At 33.3% G+C, this 17,310-nt stretch overlaps 1 protein-coding gene across 17 annotated transcripts in view; it reads left to right on the plus strand.

The window, feature by feature from the left end:
• The window catches only part of LOC117326001 (RNA binding protein fox-1 homolog 3-like), a 108,552-nt gene that overhangs the window by 58,886 nt on the left and 32,356 nt on the right, over positions 1-17,310 (plus strand). For 2 of the 17 annotated variants that reach the window (XM_033882641.1, XM_033882680.1), the window contains exon 1: positions 3,464-3,585. The exons of 12 other annotated variants lie outside the window; for them this stretch is intronic. In XM_033882641.1, coding sequence (XP_033738532.1) covers positions 3,538-3,585 — 48 coding nt within the window. In that variant the 5' untranslated portion in view covers positions 3,464-3,537. Of the gene's footprint in view, positions 1-3,463; positions 3,586-6,228; positions 6,373-11,895; positions 12,034-14,698; positions 15,050-17,310 lie in introns of those variants that run through there. 3 more of the 17 variants (XM_033882624.1, XM_033882658.1, XM_033882649.1) reach the window with 3 other exon arrangements.

Raw genomic sequence — 17,310 nt, forward strand, 5'->3', positions numbered from 1 at the left:
AACCTATATGAAAAGTTGAGCCAATAAAATACAGTATTAACTATGGAAGGTGTTATTGTGATGGTACTGTGGGTGACAACTTGCTGCAAAAATCATTAATATTTCAATTGTCATTATAGTTCACAGCCACAGGCTTGACTGGCAATTAGTTAACGTCACCTCAAGGTATAACAAACATATAAAGATCATACAAATCAGCTTTAATGAACTTTGAGTATTTAGAAATGTTGACATGGCAGTGAAATTACAATTCTCAACTACAATTCTCAACCAGGGACATTAAAACTAGTAAAACTAGAATTCAATACATTTTACTCAAAGACAAAATGATAAAGACACAGACGCAATATTTGATGTCCTAGTGGGAAAACGTGTAGATGTTTTTACTTACATATCGCTTGGGTGACAGAGTTTTTCATCAGTGAAAGTTAACCAATGCAAGGGAGATAACTCATTTATTGCATAGGAACCCAACACTGGACATTTGTGTTATACTTTCCTCTCAGAATAAAAAAGGTTGAACAAGTCCCTCGTTTCTCAGTGGAGTTTCTTTCCCCTTATGCTATTTAAATTACATGGTGTGAAGATATTGAAGTGTACCGATAATCCTGGGAAACATTTCCCTTGGACATCCCTAAATCAATATACCATGTCTGCTTCCCATTGATATTGATTTTTTTTTGTTGGCTGGGAGCATCAATGGATATGGATATTAATAGTCTTTCGGAGTCTGATACCTAGAGGGAAGTAGTTGGAATAAATCTTGTTGAAATTGTGTGTATGATTTTTGCTGGAGATAGACCTGGCAGTTGGATTGGTTTTATCTTGGTTGGTTGATATCTCGGACAGATCATGTTACTAATAGTATTATCATATTTTAGACATGTTACAACTACCAGGTAACTGATATTGTAAGGTAGATAGCAAGTTTGGCATTGTATTCCTTGTATTGTTCTCTGCAGAGTAAAATACCTACCTATAACAGGTGTATACTTAACAGTTGTACATGTACCAAATGTGATCTTCCATGAGTATTCATGTTATAGCCAACACATAATCCAAATGTATCTCACCAAAAAGGCTTCCCTAATGATACAATATACCAATATTGAATCAATGATAAAGATAAAATTTTCATTTGTGAATATTTTACTGACTGTATACAACATGTACAATAGCTTGTTATAATAACAGGCTGGTGTCAACTGTCAATTAAAATTTGGAAAGCATTCTCAACTGCATAGTTTGGCAGGTTTTAGTAGAGATGGTCAGTAGATTCAAGTTTTCATACCAACATTTTCTTTTGTTTTCTGAAAAAAAACTTTTATGATTAACACATTTATGGAGAAGTTTCTTCAATATATTAAATGCTCTGGAGATATAATACTTGTACCTATCCAATTTTCCACTATTTTACGAGACAGAGATTTTCTTCATTTGAGTTTTCATTGCCTTTCTTTGTCAGTTTGTCAAGTGAAACAAACCCCTGGAGTGAAATGAAGTTCCCAGATAATTCAAATTTTAAGCCATGAGATTGGATTGAACAAGGGTTATTTTCTTTGTATGTGAAGCTTCACAGAGCCTGTCGTGCAAGATAACAAATGACAGTTGGGACAATACTGATGCAATATTCTTTTTCCTTTTCCTTTTTTGAAGCAAGGTAATTGATTTGATATGCTTTTATAAGGACAGTAATATGAAGTGTAATTACAGTGTCATGGTTTCTAACATCATTTTCACCACTCACACAAATAACAATGTCTAATTACTGAAGTTGTGTAGGATATTTAGTTTCAGCAAATTAAAACAATGTCATTAATCAGTTCTTGTAGAATATTGTTTTTTTTGTTTCTAATTATTATTTTTGGGAAAATACAGCAATTTTAATGAATTATTGGAAACATCTAAGCTTATATCAAAACCTTTTTGTCAGCAAGTTTTGAAGGATGCAAGGTCAGTATTGTCACTGTTTGATATTGTCATTTTTGTTAATTTAATTCACATGCCCATCTGTCACTGAACAGTTGGATATGGTTGGGTGATTTCTATGACTAGCTGCCCTAGCAACACATTTGGCTTTGTTCAAACAAGCAGTTCTCTGCATACAGTATGTAATGTTAAAATGCATACAGTATGTAATGTTAAAATGCATACAGTATGTAATGTTAAAATGCGGAGTGGTGTAGAAAGACATCATTACATTGCAATCAGTTTAGGAATTGCTTGAAAATAAGCTACAATTTACCATCCAATGGCCAAGGTTTGTTGTTAAAAAATGAAAAGTTGTTATGACTGGGTGTTTCATGCACATCAAGATAATAATATATGATTATTACAAATATGTAATATTTTATGTTAAATTAAGAGTTACTTCCCTTTCAACAAAAATATGTTTATAGAAATGTTTGAAAGCCAAAGATAAAATGTCATGTACTTTTGTATATGTAACTATCATAGAAATATTTATTATGAAAAAATGATTTAGTTAAATTTTGTTTTATGGACATGCTGTGTAAAAATATTTTATTTCTTATCTATAATATTTTCATTGTATATTGATCAATATCATATATTTATACTTTTTATAAGACTTTCCAAATAGAAAGCCTAATAATATTATCTGTATAAATCTGACTTCCATTTTATTTGTTTTGAAAGAAATGAAATGTGCATTTCATGTCTGTCATTCTATGAAGACTTGAGTGACATGATGTCTATTTCACTGACTGCACAGAAGAATATGTCGTCTGCTCAGAGAGAGTATTTCTGTTTTAAATGGTGACAAAAACCAGAAGAAAAGAAAACAATACATGTATTGTGATGAATGGTTATGTATCCAATATTTGAAGCTGGTCAGAAAGTATTTACCAATAGTGGTAATGACTGGGAGGCACTTGACAGAGAAATAAGGGTATGTGTTGAAGTTGAACAGCCATATTGGTATTGATGAAAGATGATGCTTATCAATTTCCAAATTCCACTATTTCAAAATCATATAAAAGTTGATAAATGAAACATAGTCCAATCATGAGAAAGTTACTTTCATAGTTTGAAACAACTCCCCATAAACAGAAATATGATCCTATGCCAAAAGATTAGCTGGCCAAACTATCAAATTTCCATGGAAAATCAACAGGGGTCATGACAGAACCAATTTTCTGATCTGCATGCTCCAGTCCTATCTAACCACAGGGTGATACAGCTACACCATTTGACCTAAATATAAACCCCATGTATAACTTGTGTACCAGTTTATTGTTCTGGACAGCCTATAGTAAGAGGTAATGAAGTGTTTATTTTCCAGTAACTTCTTGTAAACTTCATAAACTTTCATAACTTGCTTTAACTTTTTCACAATCTGTATTACCCCTTTGGGTGCAGTCCATTTCTAAGTTGGATTCTGCACCTCCCCATTGGATGTAAGGCAGATCATATGACCCATTACAAGACAAGATGGGCTTAATTTAGACCAGATGCGGAGTGTAGGCAACTCCAGTACGCCATTTTGTTTGATTCTTCTCCACCAGCTTTGTTGAGATGAATCCTCTGATGTGGCAAGCAGCACCTATAGCAGCGAAACCTTTGGTAAAGTTTTACAACTTTAAACAAATAATCCTTAGCCAAATGTTGTATTCAATATTGCATGAACAAACTTTTAATACTCTTTGAAACAGGCAAATAACTTCTAGTACCGTATGTGTAAGTACAGCTGTTGTAAGTGTCACGTGGTAGGGATATAATAGTGTATTTTTCAATTCATTTTAACATTTTATGTCTATATTCTAGAAGAAAAAATCAATAAAGTGATGAAAAATAGTTTAGTGGAGCCCTTAGTGGATTATATTTATTGCAGCAATTTATTCTGTATGGAAGTTTTACCCTTCTATACCAGTGGGTTTGTGCTGTAGTTACCATTATAAATCCTATGGGATTGACTGTTAATGTTATTTATGGGGTGGAACTGATACCGAATGACTTCTGTTTCAGTCAGTTGATACATATGAAGAAATGAAAACAATAGAACAAAAGGAAGTAATTAAAAGGATCCTAATTGTTTGCTATTTATTATTTTCTAACTCTAACCGTTAATTTTAAACTTAGTCTAAAAGAGTATTTACCAGTATTTTTAGTTGGTCATAGATCTGGAAATCGTTTGGAATAGAATGAATTCTTATTTTTAAACTAAAAAAAATTATTCATGATAATAATACTACTAATTTATGTAAGATATTGTTGTGTACAGATTATTATTAACTAATAAATCTATATTACTTTTCCCCAACATGAATGTGTTGATCTATAGAGTAACTGGACTGTATAGTATCAATTTTCCAACCAATCATCTTTGTGATTGCTTTTTGTTTTGTTGTGATAATGTGGTTTGTATTAAATTCAGACACATAAATACTTACTTGATCCATATGCAATGTAAACTTTTATTTTTTCGATGATCTTGAAAAGCATTGGAAAGGTTGATTCAGATAGTTTTGATGTTAGCAAAAGATAATGTAATGAATCATGATGATGCGAGAGCTGCTATAGTGAATTTATAGTCCTATAATGTTAGATGTCTAATGGCACACCTTCGACTCCATCTCAGGGATGTTTAATGCCACACCTTAGACTGATGACCTGTCACACAACCATCTCAGACAGTAAGCTTGGTGGTCACTTTATGTACTGCCTGCTGTCAGGTTTGAGCATTTCTTGTGAGCAAGAAATCTACCATTTACTAATCTACCATTTTTCATAATTGAACTTGTTCAAATTCATTAAATGTTATCCATAATAGGTCCATGGTGAATGTATAAAAACTGTAATTCAGACATTTCATCAGTGTTTTCAATAGAGAGGGTTTGCTGCATGGCAACAGAAATTATGCGGTTTAATTTCTTCCTCATTAGTAATTGGGTTTCATGAAAAATGTCTCATGTCAGTGTGTGGGACACATTCATTCAATATGGCTTTTTAACCTCTAACCCATTTTTTTTCTTTTTGTTCAAATGCTTTTTTGTCTTTCAAATTGTGTGGAAAGAGAATAAATGCATTTATTCAATGATCTTTTATGATTAACACAGTATTAGGATGGATGGAGCCAGTAAAGATACACTTAATGAAATGATTGATGCTAGAAAACAGTTGCCATGGCTTTAAACTCATTTCACAGTGACTTTGCAAGAAGGAGATGTGTTGGAACAAAAATTAAAGCACATAATTAATCAGCATTTTCTATAAACAGAAAATTACAAAGTAATTGTTGCAAAAATAAATATCTTTTGAACATTTTTAAAACCCTATAGTCACTATGATGGTAAAAATAAGGATTATCAAATTATTGGTGCCATCAAAGAATTTTTGTTACTTTTATTCATGTGGATGAAGAAAAAAATGGAAATAGCATAGACAGACGTTCCCATTCAAAATACTGCCCTGATATGTACAAGTTAGCCATGACTTGAAAGTCATAAAAAACAGTCACCAAGGAGTCTATTGGTTTATGGTTAGCTCCATGTATTGATTGGAATGTTCACTTCAGTAGCAGGGCTGATAATAATGAAATTTGGAGAAAATTTATCTAATATAGCCATAAGGGATGTTCATAAAAATGTCACAACTACTTTAGCTGTAAAAGGGAAATATTAATCTAATATATACCTGTTCTCATTCTAAGCAAATTCAATACATCACTCAAATATGAGTAAATTATAACCCTCTCTTTTTCTGAAACCTTAATTAGACAACTTTGGTTATAACCATTGTCTCCTATTTAAAATATGGGTTGACTGGTTTGAATGTCAGCATTCATCATCATGATAGAGTGACACACTGAGAAATCAGTAAAGGAAGTTGCATTTATAATGGCAGTGACAGGAACCATGCTGCAAATGATGGCTAATGGTCACATTTTCATTAGCCATACTATCAGTTTACGGTTGTCTTGACAACAGTAGTTCTGTTATGGTGGTTTATTTACAGAAAAGGCTTCCTCTTGTGGATCAAAGTGAAAATATTGGTTTTATAATCTCTTTTGTATATAGATAAGTATACATATACCATAACAAGCACACTTCCACTCTGAGATAGCCTGCAAAGGCAGAAAATTGAGTCACCTACAGATTCTCACAGTGAGTGATGGTTACCATGGCAACTGACAAAAATCAGCCTCTGCTGTGATCAGTGTGTGTGGATATAGTGTGGAGTACTGTACATCTGAGGGAGAAGGGGAAATATGTCTTTATTGTGATGGCAGCAGGCTTGATTAACATGTATGTAGCTCTACTATCATCTCAATCCAAGAAACTGCATGTAAACTTGCCATCTCATCTGTCCAACCTCAATGGTTCTGTACAGCACCACCATCACCCACTACAGGTTAGTAGCTTCTATAAACACCATAGACAGTGCTGCTCTCCAGCATGGCCGCTAAGTCTGCAGCCTGTCAGCCAGATTGTTAGTCTCTAACAAATATTGTTTATAATGCTAACACTGCACATGGCTTTAATGGCAGGTATTGGTTGTATATTATGTTAGGGAGTGTAGTTTAGAGTATTATGGGTTTTCTGGTTATCTGTCATGGTGTTCTGTTTACATCTATATGTATTATCCATCACATCACATAGCCACCACTGTTTTCATGAGTATGGTCCCAGGGGGTTGTATGTGCCAGACTGATTAGAAAATGGTGTAAATTATCACCATGGTAATAATAAATTATCCTCCATACAAATGCACAGATATAAAGGATGATGTTATTTTTATCCGGCTCCATACACAACTTGTGAATATATAGGTCATATAAATAGTTCAATGAAGTTTAGAATTGATGAATAAATATTGATGGTAATTATTATTAACACAGTATCACTTGTTCTTTCATCCTTGTAGGTAATTTTCATTTTTGTCTGCTGATATCAGATTTGGTGGTATTGATGAATATGCAGATTTACTTATATGGCACAACCCTGTTATATGGTGGACTTTCAGATCTCTTAAAATGTGAATGATATATATATTTGTCCTTTATTGTTCAATAAGTTGGGTCATCTTCCTAAACATTTATTATGAAGTGTTGTCAGCTGTGTAGTATAGTTTGCCTTATAGTTGGATTTCCTAATTTGAACCAATGATATTTAGAGTTATTTCCCTTTATTGAGAAAAGAAAAAATATATATACTAGTATATACGCTAAGCAACATTATAGACAAGTAAATTGTTAAATTTTCCAGGCAATCCTCCCTTTATCAAGACAAGTAAATTACAAATCACATACAGAAAAAGAACATGAAACAGTTACATAAATCTAGCATATATAAACTATGAACAGTATCATTTTGATGATGATAACGATCCATTCAGTCGATAAACTACTATTATTGATTAGAATCATCTTTAGGTGATGTTCAGATGGATATATATATCTCAATCAATAGTGATGTCACTGTTGAACTGTATCATAATTTGTATCTATACATTATGTAAATCATCTGAAGAAGAAATGGAAGCGCAAATTATTGTGTTTTCCGGTCTTTTAACTTTTTTCTATATATAAATATATATCTATTGACAGTTCATTCCTTTAAAGCTTGGAAACTTTTCCCTGTATATGATTTTGTGTAGCACTTCCTGTTTTTGTTAGTGCACCATGGTGCTTATTAGGTCAAATAAGGTTATTGTCAATAATTTTCGAATTTTCTATTTTCGGCTCCTGAAGAAAGTTTTTCCCCATAGTGATGAAAAGCCATCTACCATACAAAGTTTTCTTTAGAGGCAATTTCCTTATGACATTGAACTTCATTGGGCTTTATTTAATGCCAAAATAGATAACTAATTTGTGATGTATTAATTAATTGTACGTGGTACTTATGCTTCTGTATTAGAAGTATGGGAGACTATTGAAGTTACAATATGTTTAAGTTGCTTTGATGAGTTCGGCAACAATAAAAATGTATTACTTCAGTATAGAGATCAGTGGTTCTAATGTAACGCAACACACTCACCCTTCACCAATGTCAGTTGGGTTTAATTCTCCAATTGTGTGTGAAAATAGTACTCTACATGGTAAGACCCCTTGCAGGCTTTGATCCATCTATAGAAACAAGAGTGATCAGTAATATAAGCTGATATAACATTTCTTGCAATGGTTTTAAAGTAAATAGAATTGTTTAATGAAGCACTTTGAAATGATGCAGTTGTGTAAAAGTGTATCTATCATCTGGCTGAACTGGAAAATATAAATGATTTGTCAGAAATGAGTAATATGTCACATTTGTACATATTTATTAGAATGAAAATTGTATCATTTCAATGAAAACCAATATTATAATTCATAATTTAATTAGCTGTTGAAACATACCATAAATGCGTTGTGGTTGTGGAGAAGCTGTTCCTGGTGTTGTGTGTGTTGATAGCGTCTCTTGTGTCATCTGGCTTCTGTGATGTAGGAGACATAAAAAAAACATTAGTTAATTGATATATATATTTGCACACCCCTGCATGTGCCAGTAGGTAGAAAGTATATGATTGGCCATCTGTCTGTTGTCGGAAGCCAACAAATTAGATAGCTTTTAACAATATTCCCAGACTGTCTGTAAATGGTCTTCGTTTTATATTAGATTAGAAATTCAATCAAGTTACCACAAAACCTTAGGGGGATCTAGACAGTAGATATTCTGGTAGAATGTGCAATTTCCAGGATGCTAAATTTGTCTACTCAAAACCTCAAAGAATAGAAATATAATGAGGTAGTGATATTTAATAAAAATTGGACTTAACCCATCATGGAAATTGGTTTAATAACTCCAACCCCATCCCCATCCATCCACCCTGTAATGATAATTTAACTGTGCATGGATTTGTCCTGGAGTTTGATTTTCTCTTTTGCACTGTTCTCTTTTGCAAAGTTTGAATGGGTACATCATGACAGTGTCACATATCAGAACAGGGTACTGCAGCCTATTTTGACCTTTCACCCTCATAATGCAACTGGGTATAGGGGATATATCCTGTTTCATGTAGGTCCTTTAAAAATTAAACTGGTTACATCTAGAGATGAAGATGTATGCTTTATATAGTCGGTCACTACATCCTGGGAGATACAAGTGTCTAGGTTTAATACGTCTTGGGAAGATGGTGTGTTATTTAGTTTATCTGTGTGACCCATATTTTGACAGTTCAACTTCTTCAGGCAAAAATAGATGTCATGGCATGTCTACTATTTTATTTCACATTGGAACTCTAGATTTCTATTTGGGTGTGGTGCATCTTTGGAAGAATATGTGTATAACCACAAGTAGGTCACTGCTGCCTGTAATTTGGACATTTGACCTTTATTAAGGCTAGTTTTAAGCTGAGATAACAATAAAAAGAGAATATGTTATATAGAACTGTTTCTAATTGCTTGTGCTCCTATGGCATTGACATCAAAACACAAGTTTCTATCATCAACATTAAAAAATAGTGTAATATAGTTGTATAGACTTGTTGACCAGCGGCTACATAGTGTATAATACACTGATGAATATTTTTAGTACCACATATTCATTGCAGTGATACCAGCATCATAGCATCCACTTCCCATCCCCAGTATTGCATTAGCTTTATCATATGCTCCTGAGGTTAATTAGATGTTGTAGTTCTTACTATGCAGGCCAACATTGCCTCTGGGAAATCTTGGTGAATCATTGTTGAAATTATTGGTACAAGTTACATTACTTAAGGTCATCGAATATCACCCATTTGGGGTAAAAATCACTACAATTTGTATCCCTGAAACAAGCTTTCTTGTTCTGTCTAGTATTTCTTTGCAAAAATTGTTTATTTCTTTGATTTCAGTACAGTGACTGTTGCATATCTGGTTGCATTAATTGGGAATGTGGAGTTGGCTCTGCCTTCACACTCATTCATTTCTGGAGTACATTTTGAAAACATCACAGCTTTTTTAGTTTGAAAAATGAAACAGTTTTTCTGAATTAAAAATTTTGAATTTCAGGTGTCACAGAATCAGTAATAAAATGTACATTTTGGTGCATATTTTTGTTTGATATAAGTTTTTCTTTAAACAGCCAATGTTTACATCTTGCATTCACCTTGGCGGCCAGGGTTTATTCCCAATCAGATGTGAAATGTATGGGGTCACCTGTTGACCATTTGGTTTTACTCTGGGTATACATAAGTTTATGTAACTTGTTTAGCAATTGTTGTAAAATAGATAAAGTTTATATTACATCCAGTGTAAATCATAAACAATTTCAAAAGGATGTCATTTAATTTAGTGTTACTGACTTCCCTAGTTAAAGACATGTCATAGGCACAGCCCTTGAAATATACATGTACCCTAGATATATTGTAGGAGTAACCCTTGAAATATACATGTACCCTAGATATATTGTAGGAATGGCCCTTGAAATATACATGTACCCTAGATATATTGTAGGAGTAACCCTTGAAATATACATGTACCCTAGATATATTGTAGGAGTAACCCTTGAAATATACATGTACCCTAGATATATTGTAGGAGTAACCCTTGAAATATACATGTACCCTAGATATATTGTAGGAGTAACCCTTGAAATATACATGTACCCTAGATATATTGTAGGAGTAACCCTTGAAATATACATGTACCCTATTTAAAGACATTTGTGTCATTGGAATGGTCCTTGAAAATGTACATTTTGGTGTATACCTTTTAACACATACAAATATGTTTGCCAATCTGATTTTAAGCAGTTTGGAGTTGTCATAGAAACACTGTCGGAAATATGTGCATTTTGTTTTTATATTTGTATTTCTGGAGCTTATCTTGAAAAACATATGCCTTGCAACGCGAGTCATTTCTGGCACAGAGTGATGACTTTATGTCTTAACTATTGAGAGGTTTCAAAATGAGATATCAGTCAGGTTATCCTGAAAACAAGCCATAAACAAAAATATATATACGCTACTGTTAAAACAAAAATATATTTACGCTACTGTTGGAGCAGGAGACATTGACAAATGTTCCTGATTTCTGAGATTCACAAGGCATTTCTTTAATATATATTATTTCAGTATTTTCATATTTTACATTTTAGAATCAGAAAAAAGGGAAACAAGCAGACAATAAATGCTCTTTTCTTATCCTTTTTATAATGTTGAGATGATTACCATAATCACCAAAATCACTTATATCAAATTTTCATTTTACTTATATTTTATTTTCAGTGTTCAAATATTTTGATAAATAAACACAATGTGAAGGGTTAAGTTGATATTCTCTTAAAATTTGAACATTTAGGCATGAATGAAGTCACTCAATACAATAGTGTGAGATTGTTTGACAATACATTCATGAGTAAATGTTTTAAAAAAAAGAAGAAAAAAACATGTAAAAAGATATCAAACTTTAACTTTATCTCAAACAAAAGTACTATAGTAACATTGTCTGTTAAATCTGCATCAGGAGTCATCCAATATCCTTTTGAAAGTGGTGTTGTGTAATTTCCTGTATATAATTGGCTGTGGACTAACTTGACAGTTATAACATTTTATGACAGCAAGGAGTTGTGATTTGTGATGCTGGACAATTATTTCAATTGTTTCAATCAATTGACTAATCATATACATCAGGTCAATGATGAGTGCCTTCAAATCTCTTTTGTTTTACAGACACAGGCTAAGGGGAACTCAATCACAGTACACAGACAGATCAGGGTGGGTGGGTCAGGACCCCTGAGGGGGCTAATCAGCAGGGTATTGCAATCCTACTCCTCATTGGTTGATGTGGGGAAAGTGTCAGAATCTCCAGAGGATGTAGGTGGGGATCTCCAAATTTGGCACACCCCATGTTTAAGGATCAGCTGGTTTAAGTCAGTATAAGATAAGCAGCTGAAGGGTACAGTTTACATCTCAGATACCAGACATTTCATCCTGGGAGAGTTCTGCCATAAACATCATTTAGATAGTATAAATTTCACCAAAGAATCTTGATACATATTTAAAGGCTCCAAAATGCAAATGATGTTCCAGCCTCAAGAGCCACAAGCAGCACTAGTAAGTATATTATTATATAACAAAGAACTTCTCTAAAACCTTAATTCATATACAGATATAACACTCTTTGCAACTTTAGTAAACACTTCCAAAATATTCCACTAGTTTTTGGTGAATTAAACATGACTGATTCTGGTGTGGTTACAAAAAAAAAACATGTTTAAGCATTTAATTACTTGTAGATAATGAGACTTGTGTAGTTATGCTGGTATTTCAGGAAAGTGAAACACTTGTGTTTCTCAGCACCTGAAAATAGGCCCTAATGGTATGTGCCAGAATCTATAAGGTGATAATTACATGGCATTTGTCTTCACAGACTTTATATTTACACTTCCTTTTTTATTTTACTTTTCCACTTGTTTTTAAGGCATTAATATAATATAACATTGTGTTGCAATGGAAAGGATTTTATTAAGGGTATTCTATTCCATGATATATGGAAATAGTAAGTTTTCTTTTCCTCACCTTCTGGTCACTCTAGACTAAAAAATCCTTTAGCAAAAGTTGCTAAAACCACTTATTTTTCTTTAGCAAATACAAAAACATTTTAGCAGAACTTTTTGCGTACAACTTTTACCCACTAAAATATTGAAAAACATCTGTATTTTCACTATCCAATGGAGCCAGGGAAGTGACCTACAAGTATCTCATTAATTCAGTCTGACCTCTGTGTTCTTAGGCTATAACACTGTCCACACAGTCCGGGTACTACCATAAATCTCATTAATTTAGCCTGATCTCAATACTCAGGGTAAACCAGACAATTTATTTGAGATAAATTTGTTTTAGCAAAAATTGCGAAAATGATTAATTTTATTTTAGCAATTAGTGATTACAATTAGCAAAATGCTATCGATAGAGTGAGCACAGTCACCTACAAATAACATTGATTGGTTTAAAACACTTCTATACTCCAGTATTTCTCTACTTTTGTTAATGTTAATACATAATAATAAAAATAAACTAAGAATTATAACATTGATTCTTTATAATTTATGTCCATGTGGATCAGGTTTCAAAAGTGTCAACATGAAATCAGCTTATAAACATCCTAATTACTGTTGATAGTTACTTCCTGTTAACAGACCAGGATGGTTTTTGACACTGGGGAGTGACACTATTTGACCCCAGACAAGCTGGAGACCCCCTCTAGGGCCTCACACTCTGGTCCTAACCTAACCCAGCAGGGTTCTCTTTGTGTGAAATCCTATAAGGGCTTAGTCAACTCTGAAGACCCCAGCAGCTAGATTCTGTGCTTTCTGGATGTCTTGTTTCCAGAATGTTACATATTTTGTAATGTATGTATATATATAAATAAGGGAAAATTCAAATTAGCTTGATCCAAACTCTGATGACAATAAATTAAGCTGTGACATATTTCAGCTAAAACTATAGAATTATTTGAATGATGAAATGTAGAATATAAATAAAATCATACAGGATTAGAGTGGTTTTTTTTTTAATTTATACTCTATATATATGCTACTACTCTATAAATAGGGAACTTGTATGATAACTTAAGTGTCAAAAGAAGATTAAATTCATTAGAAAATTCACATGCCCACAGATATATTGATTTTCAACATAAAAAGGTCATTTCAGCCAATTGCAAGTGTTAAGACAGGATGGTGTCTAGGTAGGCTTTAGGGGACAGACAGACAAAGGAAGTTAGACAGAGAGATCCTCTCTCAGGGTTACACTGTCATCATATAGCTTGGGGATATAACTGTACTTATTATACCAGGTGTATAACAACTTTGTTTAAGGTCAGATATGCAGTCAAGTTGGACTATATCTCAATGACTTATAAATCATATATTTTGTTGAAATATGCATAAAGATTTGCATGATGAAAAAGAATTTCCCCCTAAATGTTAATCAGGGATTTTCATAAAGATGTTGGTATTGAGTAAATCCACATTCGAAATTCTTACATAGTGATTAGTTCTAATAAATTCAGTTAAAACATATTTTCCAGATAAAAATAAAAAGTATCGTGATGTGTTTAAATAGAATGTACATAATCATACTTATAATGGTTTACATTTATATAAAGAAAAGATATTTTCAGAACCTTCAAATTTCAATATATTGATATGTAATGTATAAAACTGATACAATAATTTACTTATTTAGCATCACACAGTTGCTGTATATATTACATAAAAACTTTGCCATTAAAAAAAACCCATCATTTACTTCATAAATGGATGCAAAGTGAAGTCATGTGGCGGATCTTTTGTTAAGTACAGATCTTTTGTTAAGCTTGAGACAGTTTCATAGGAAGAGAAATTCTTGGTCATATGGTGATGAATGAAGTAACTGGCAGTCTTTGTTGGTCATCTGCTACTAATGGTATTACTGTAGCTAGCCTGAAAACCAATTGGATACCAGCTCCATTGTTCCCAGCTCAGCGAGCTGTAATTTCCAAATATTGGAATGAGAAAGAAGATTTGCCAGTGAGGTCATCCATGGTGTACAGAACTGGTGGCTCTCCATCTATCTCCCATGTGTGTGTGTGTATTGGTAGTAGAATCAATTCCTTTATGTTTTATGCGGAATTGTGTGTAAATTTGGTGGGAGTATACTAGAGACCTGCCCAACCATTCACTGCTAAATGACGATTGTCATTGATCCTTTATTCTGTCTTTGGCCAGTGAAGGGCAGTTATTGACAGGGTGTTACAAGTGACCACAGGCAGTTTGGGAAATGACCACAGACCACCATATGCATTAGGTCATACATTACTTGGATTGTATGCTTTATGAGCAGAAGGACTGTTCTTCTGTATAAAATTGTAACAGAGAACATCAGCATACACTGAACGGAATTTTAAGAGAAAGGAAGAAAACTTTCAAATGTTAAGGATTACTTCTGTAATGGCTACCAGCTTGTAACATTGTGAGATCTTCATGTATAAGCATTGTTGATGAAGAGTAGCTCCGGTGTACAGTGAAACTATCCTGAAATGGTGCTCGGAACAGCTGTGTTGAGGAGTCCTTTAGCATTGAAACAGGTTTGTAAGTTGAAACGGGATAAAAAAAAAACCTGTCTGTTTGATCTGTGTTGGACTTAGATGATGGAGATCCATTCCTATATCTTTATTGATTTTGTGTGAATTTGAACAGAGCAGCTCATTGGTGTTTTGTCTGTAGTCAATACAAAGGCTTATGAGATACTGATCTGTCAAAATCAGAAACTGTTTATTGAAATATTGTGTGTAATGCTTGTTACTGCACTAAACCACGAACAGACAACTTCCATTAGTTTTATTGGCTACATCAAAACTGTAGATAAGTCCATGATTTGGGGCCGTTACTGATTACTAGGGTACAAGGGCGTGTTTTAGACCTTTTGTCAGTAGGGGGAGGGTGTGATTAACATTGAGTTAGCAAACCTACAAGTTATTGGAGGTTGTCACAGTTTGTAACAGTTTAGGTAACTCCTTCACTTAAAGCAGATATGCCACAGTTACACATTACAGTAGATATTTGTGACACATAAAGGATTCCTATCAAGATCATTTAATACAGTATTTCTACATCTGTTCATGTCAAGGCATTTTGACTACATATATGATTGAGCAGATTACATCAGTCTAGAGTTAATAATTTGATACAATAATTCAAGAACTTCCATTGGTGATAAATTTGTATGTGTCGTTCCCAGGCAGACTTGGTGAGAGTACAGTAATCCAGTTTACACTTGTGGTGATGGAGCTGGTAATCTATGTGTTTATACTAGTGATATATTTTAGTATTTGTACATCTCATACCTGCATTTGAAATCAGTCTTTTGTTATAATTGTGTTAGGTTTGAAACCTTGTATGTTAATTGTTTTTACCAGCATCAGCAAATTATGTCTGCATCGTGTCAATATTAATATAAAGTTGGTATTCTGGGCCGAAATTATTTATAAATTTGTATATGGCATTGTATAGAATAGCTGCGAAATTCAATTGTTTGCATGGTATTTAAAAAGAGTTTTTTAAAGGTAAAGTTATACTTTGTACAGTGTACTTATTTCTATTTTGATTTGTTTCGTGTGTCTGCAATATTACACTTTTGAGATTAGCATTAAGATAGATACAGTTATATGATATAAGTGAATTATATTATCCAATATATTTCACAAAAAACTTTAAAACAATTTCAATAATATGTTAAAGGTACATTTTCAAATATCAACTTTAATTTGAATATAGACAAGAACCTTGTCAGAATTAAATTTTATTGGCACCATAGTATACATAAACTTATAAATAAAATGGTGCTCAACTTGATGAACAATTCATTAATATTACCTAGTAAAAGACCAGGATTAGTCAGGCCTGTTTAGAGACAAACAACCTTTAATAATTGTTTAAACACTTCTGTGTTCTGAGATCTTTATTTTTTAACCTACCAATCACATGTCAGTCCCATTAGCTTGATATCCTGATTCAGAGACCATCAATGCGAGACTGTTTATAGACTTTTTGACTAGTCTCTGAATACAACCAACAGTGGCAGTACTAAAGTTGTTTAAAGAGTCAGTAGTAAGAACAGGTTAGGATGATTGAATGCTGCAGGTTTTGATAATAAGAGATCAATAAACGCCAAACTGGTAATGAATTATGCATGCGCGCACCAACCCCATGGGGAGAGAATTGTAAGGCAGATGGGTTCCTCAAGACACCAGTGCTCCATGATATTCATCTGTGTCTTCAGACTAATTGTGTTTTGTCTTGGACTTGGCAGACTTTTCCTGAACTAGGGTATAAGTTTGCGATCCTGAGAGTATTTTGTATTGTATGTGGACAATACTATCCAATTTGAGTATTGCCTTAGATAAATCGGGCATGTTCCAGTGGCTCCTGGAATGCCAGACTCATTTTGTTGATGAGGCTGGTACATTAATGTCTCCAGGTTTCTGGATTAGGCCCCAATGAACACCTGTAAAACTGTTAGTGGACATAATCTTCACACTTCAATCCAATTCCATTTCTTTTAGAAGTCATTTAATGGAAACCCATTTGGGACACTTGACATTTTGTAAGTTGATTTTATTGGGTTCAATTTAAACTGCATTAATCAAGTTTATGTTTACTTTGTAAAGTACACTAGGAAGGTATGAGCCATCCAAATACACAAGTAGCAGTTGCCAAGACAACAGTACCTTGATATACCATACATTAAATTGTAAACGCCATCCTGATTTTAAGTTGATAATCGATTAATGGTTCAGTTGCCAACTCTGATTGTCAAAATGAGATTCTGTGTGTGAATTAACATGTT

This window comes from Pecten maximus, chromosome 1 (assembly GCF_902652985.1).
Source record: "Pecten maximus chromosome 1, xPecMax1.1, whole genome shotgun sequence".
NCBI lineage: Eukaryota > Metazoa > Mollusca > Bivalvia > Pectinida > Pectinidae > Pecten > Pecten maximus.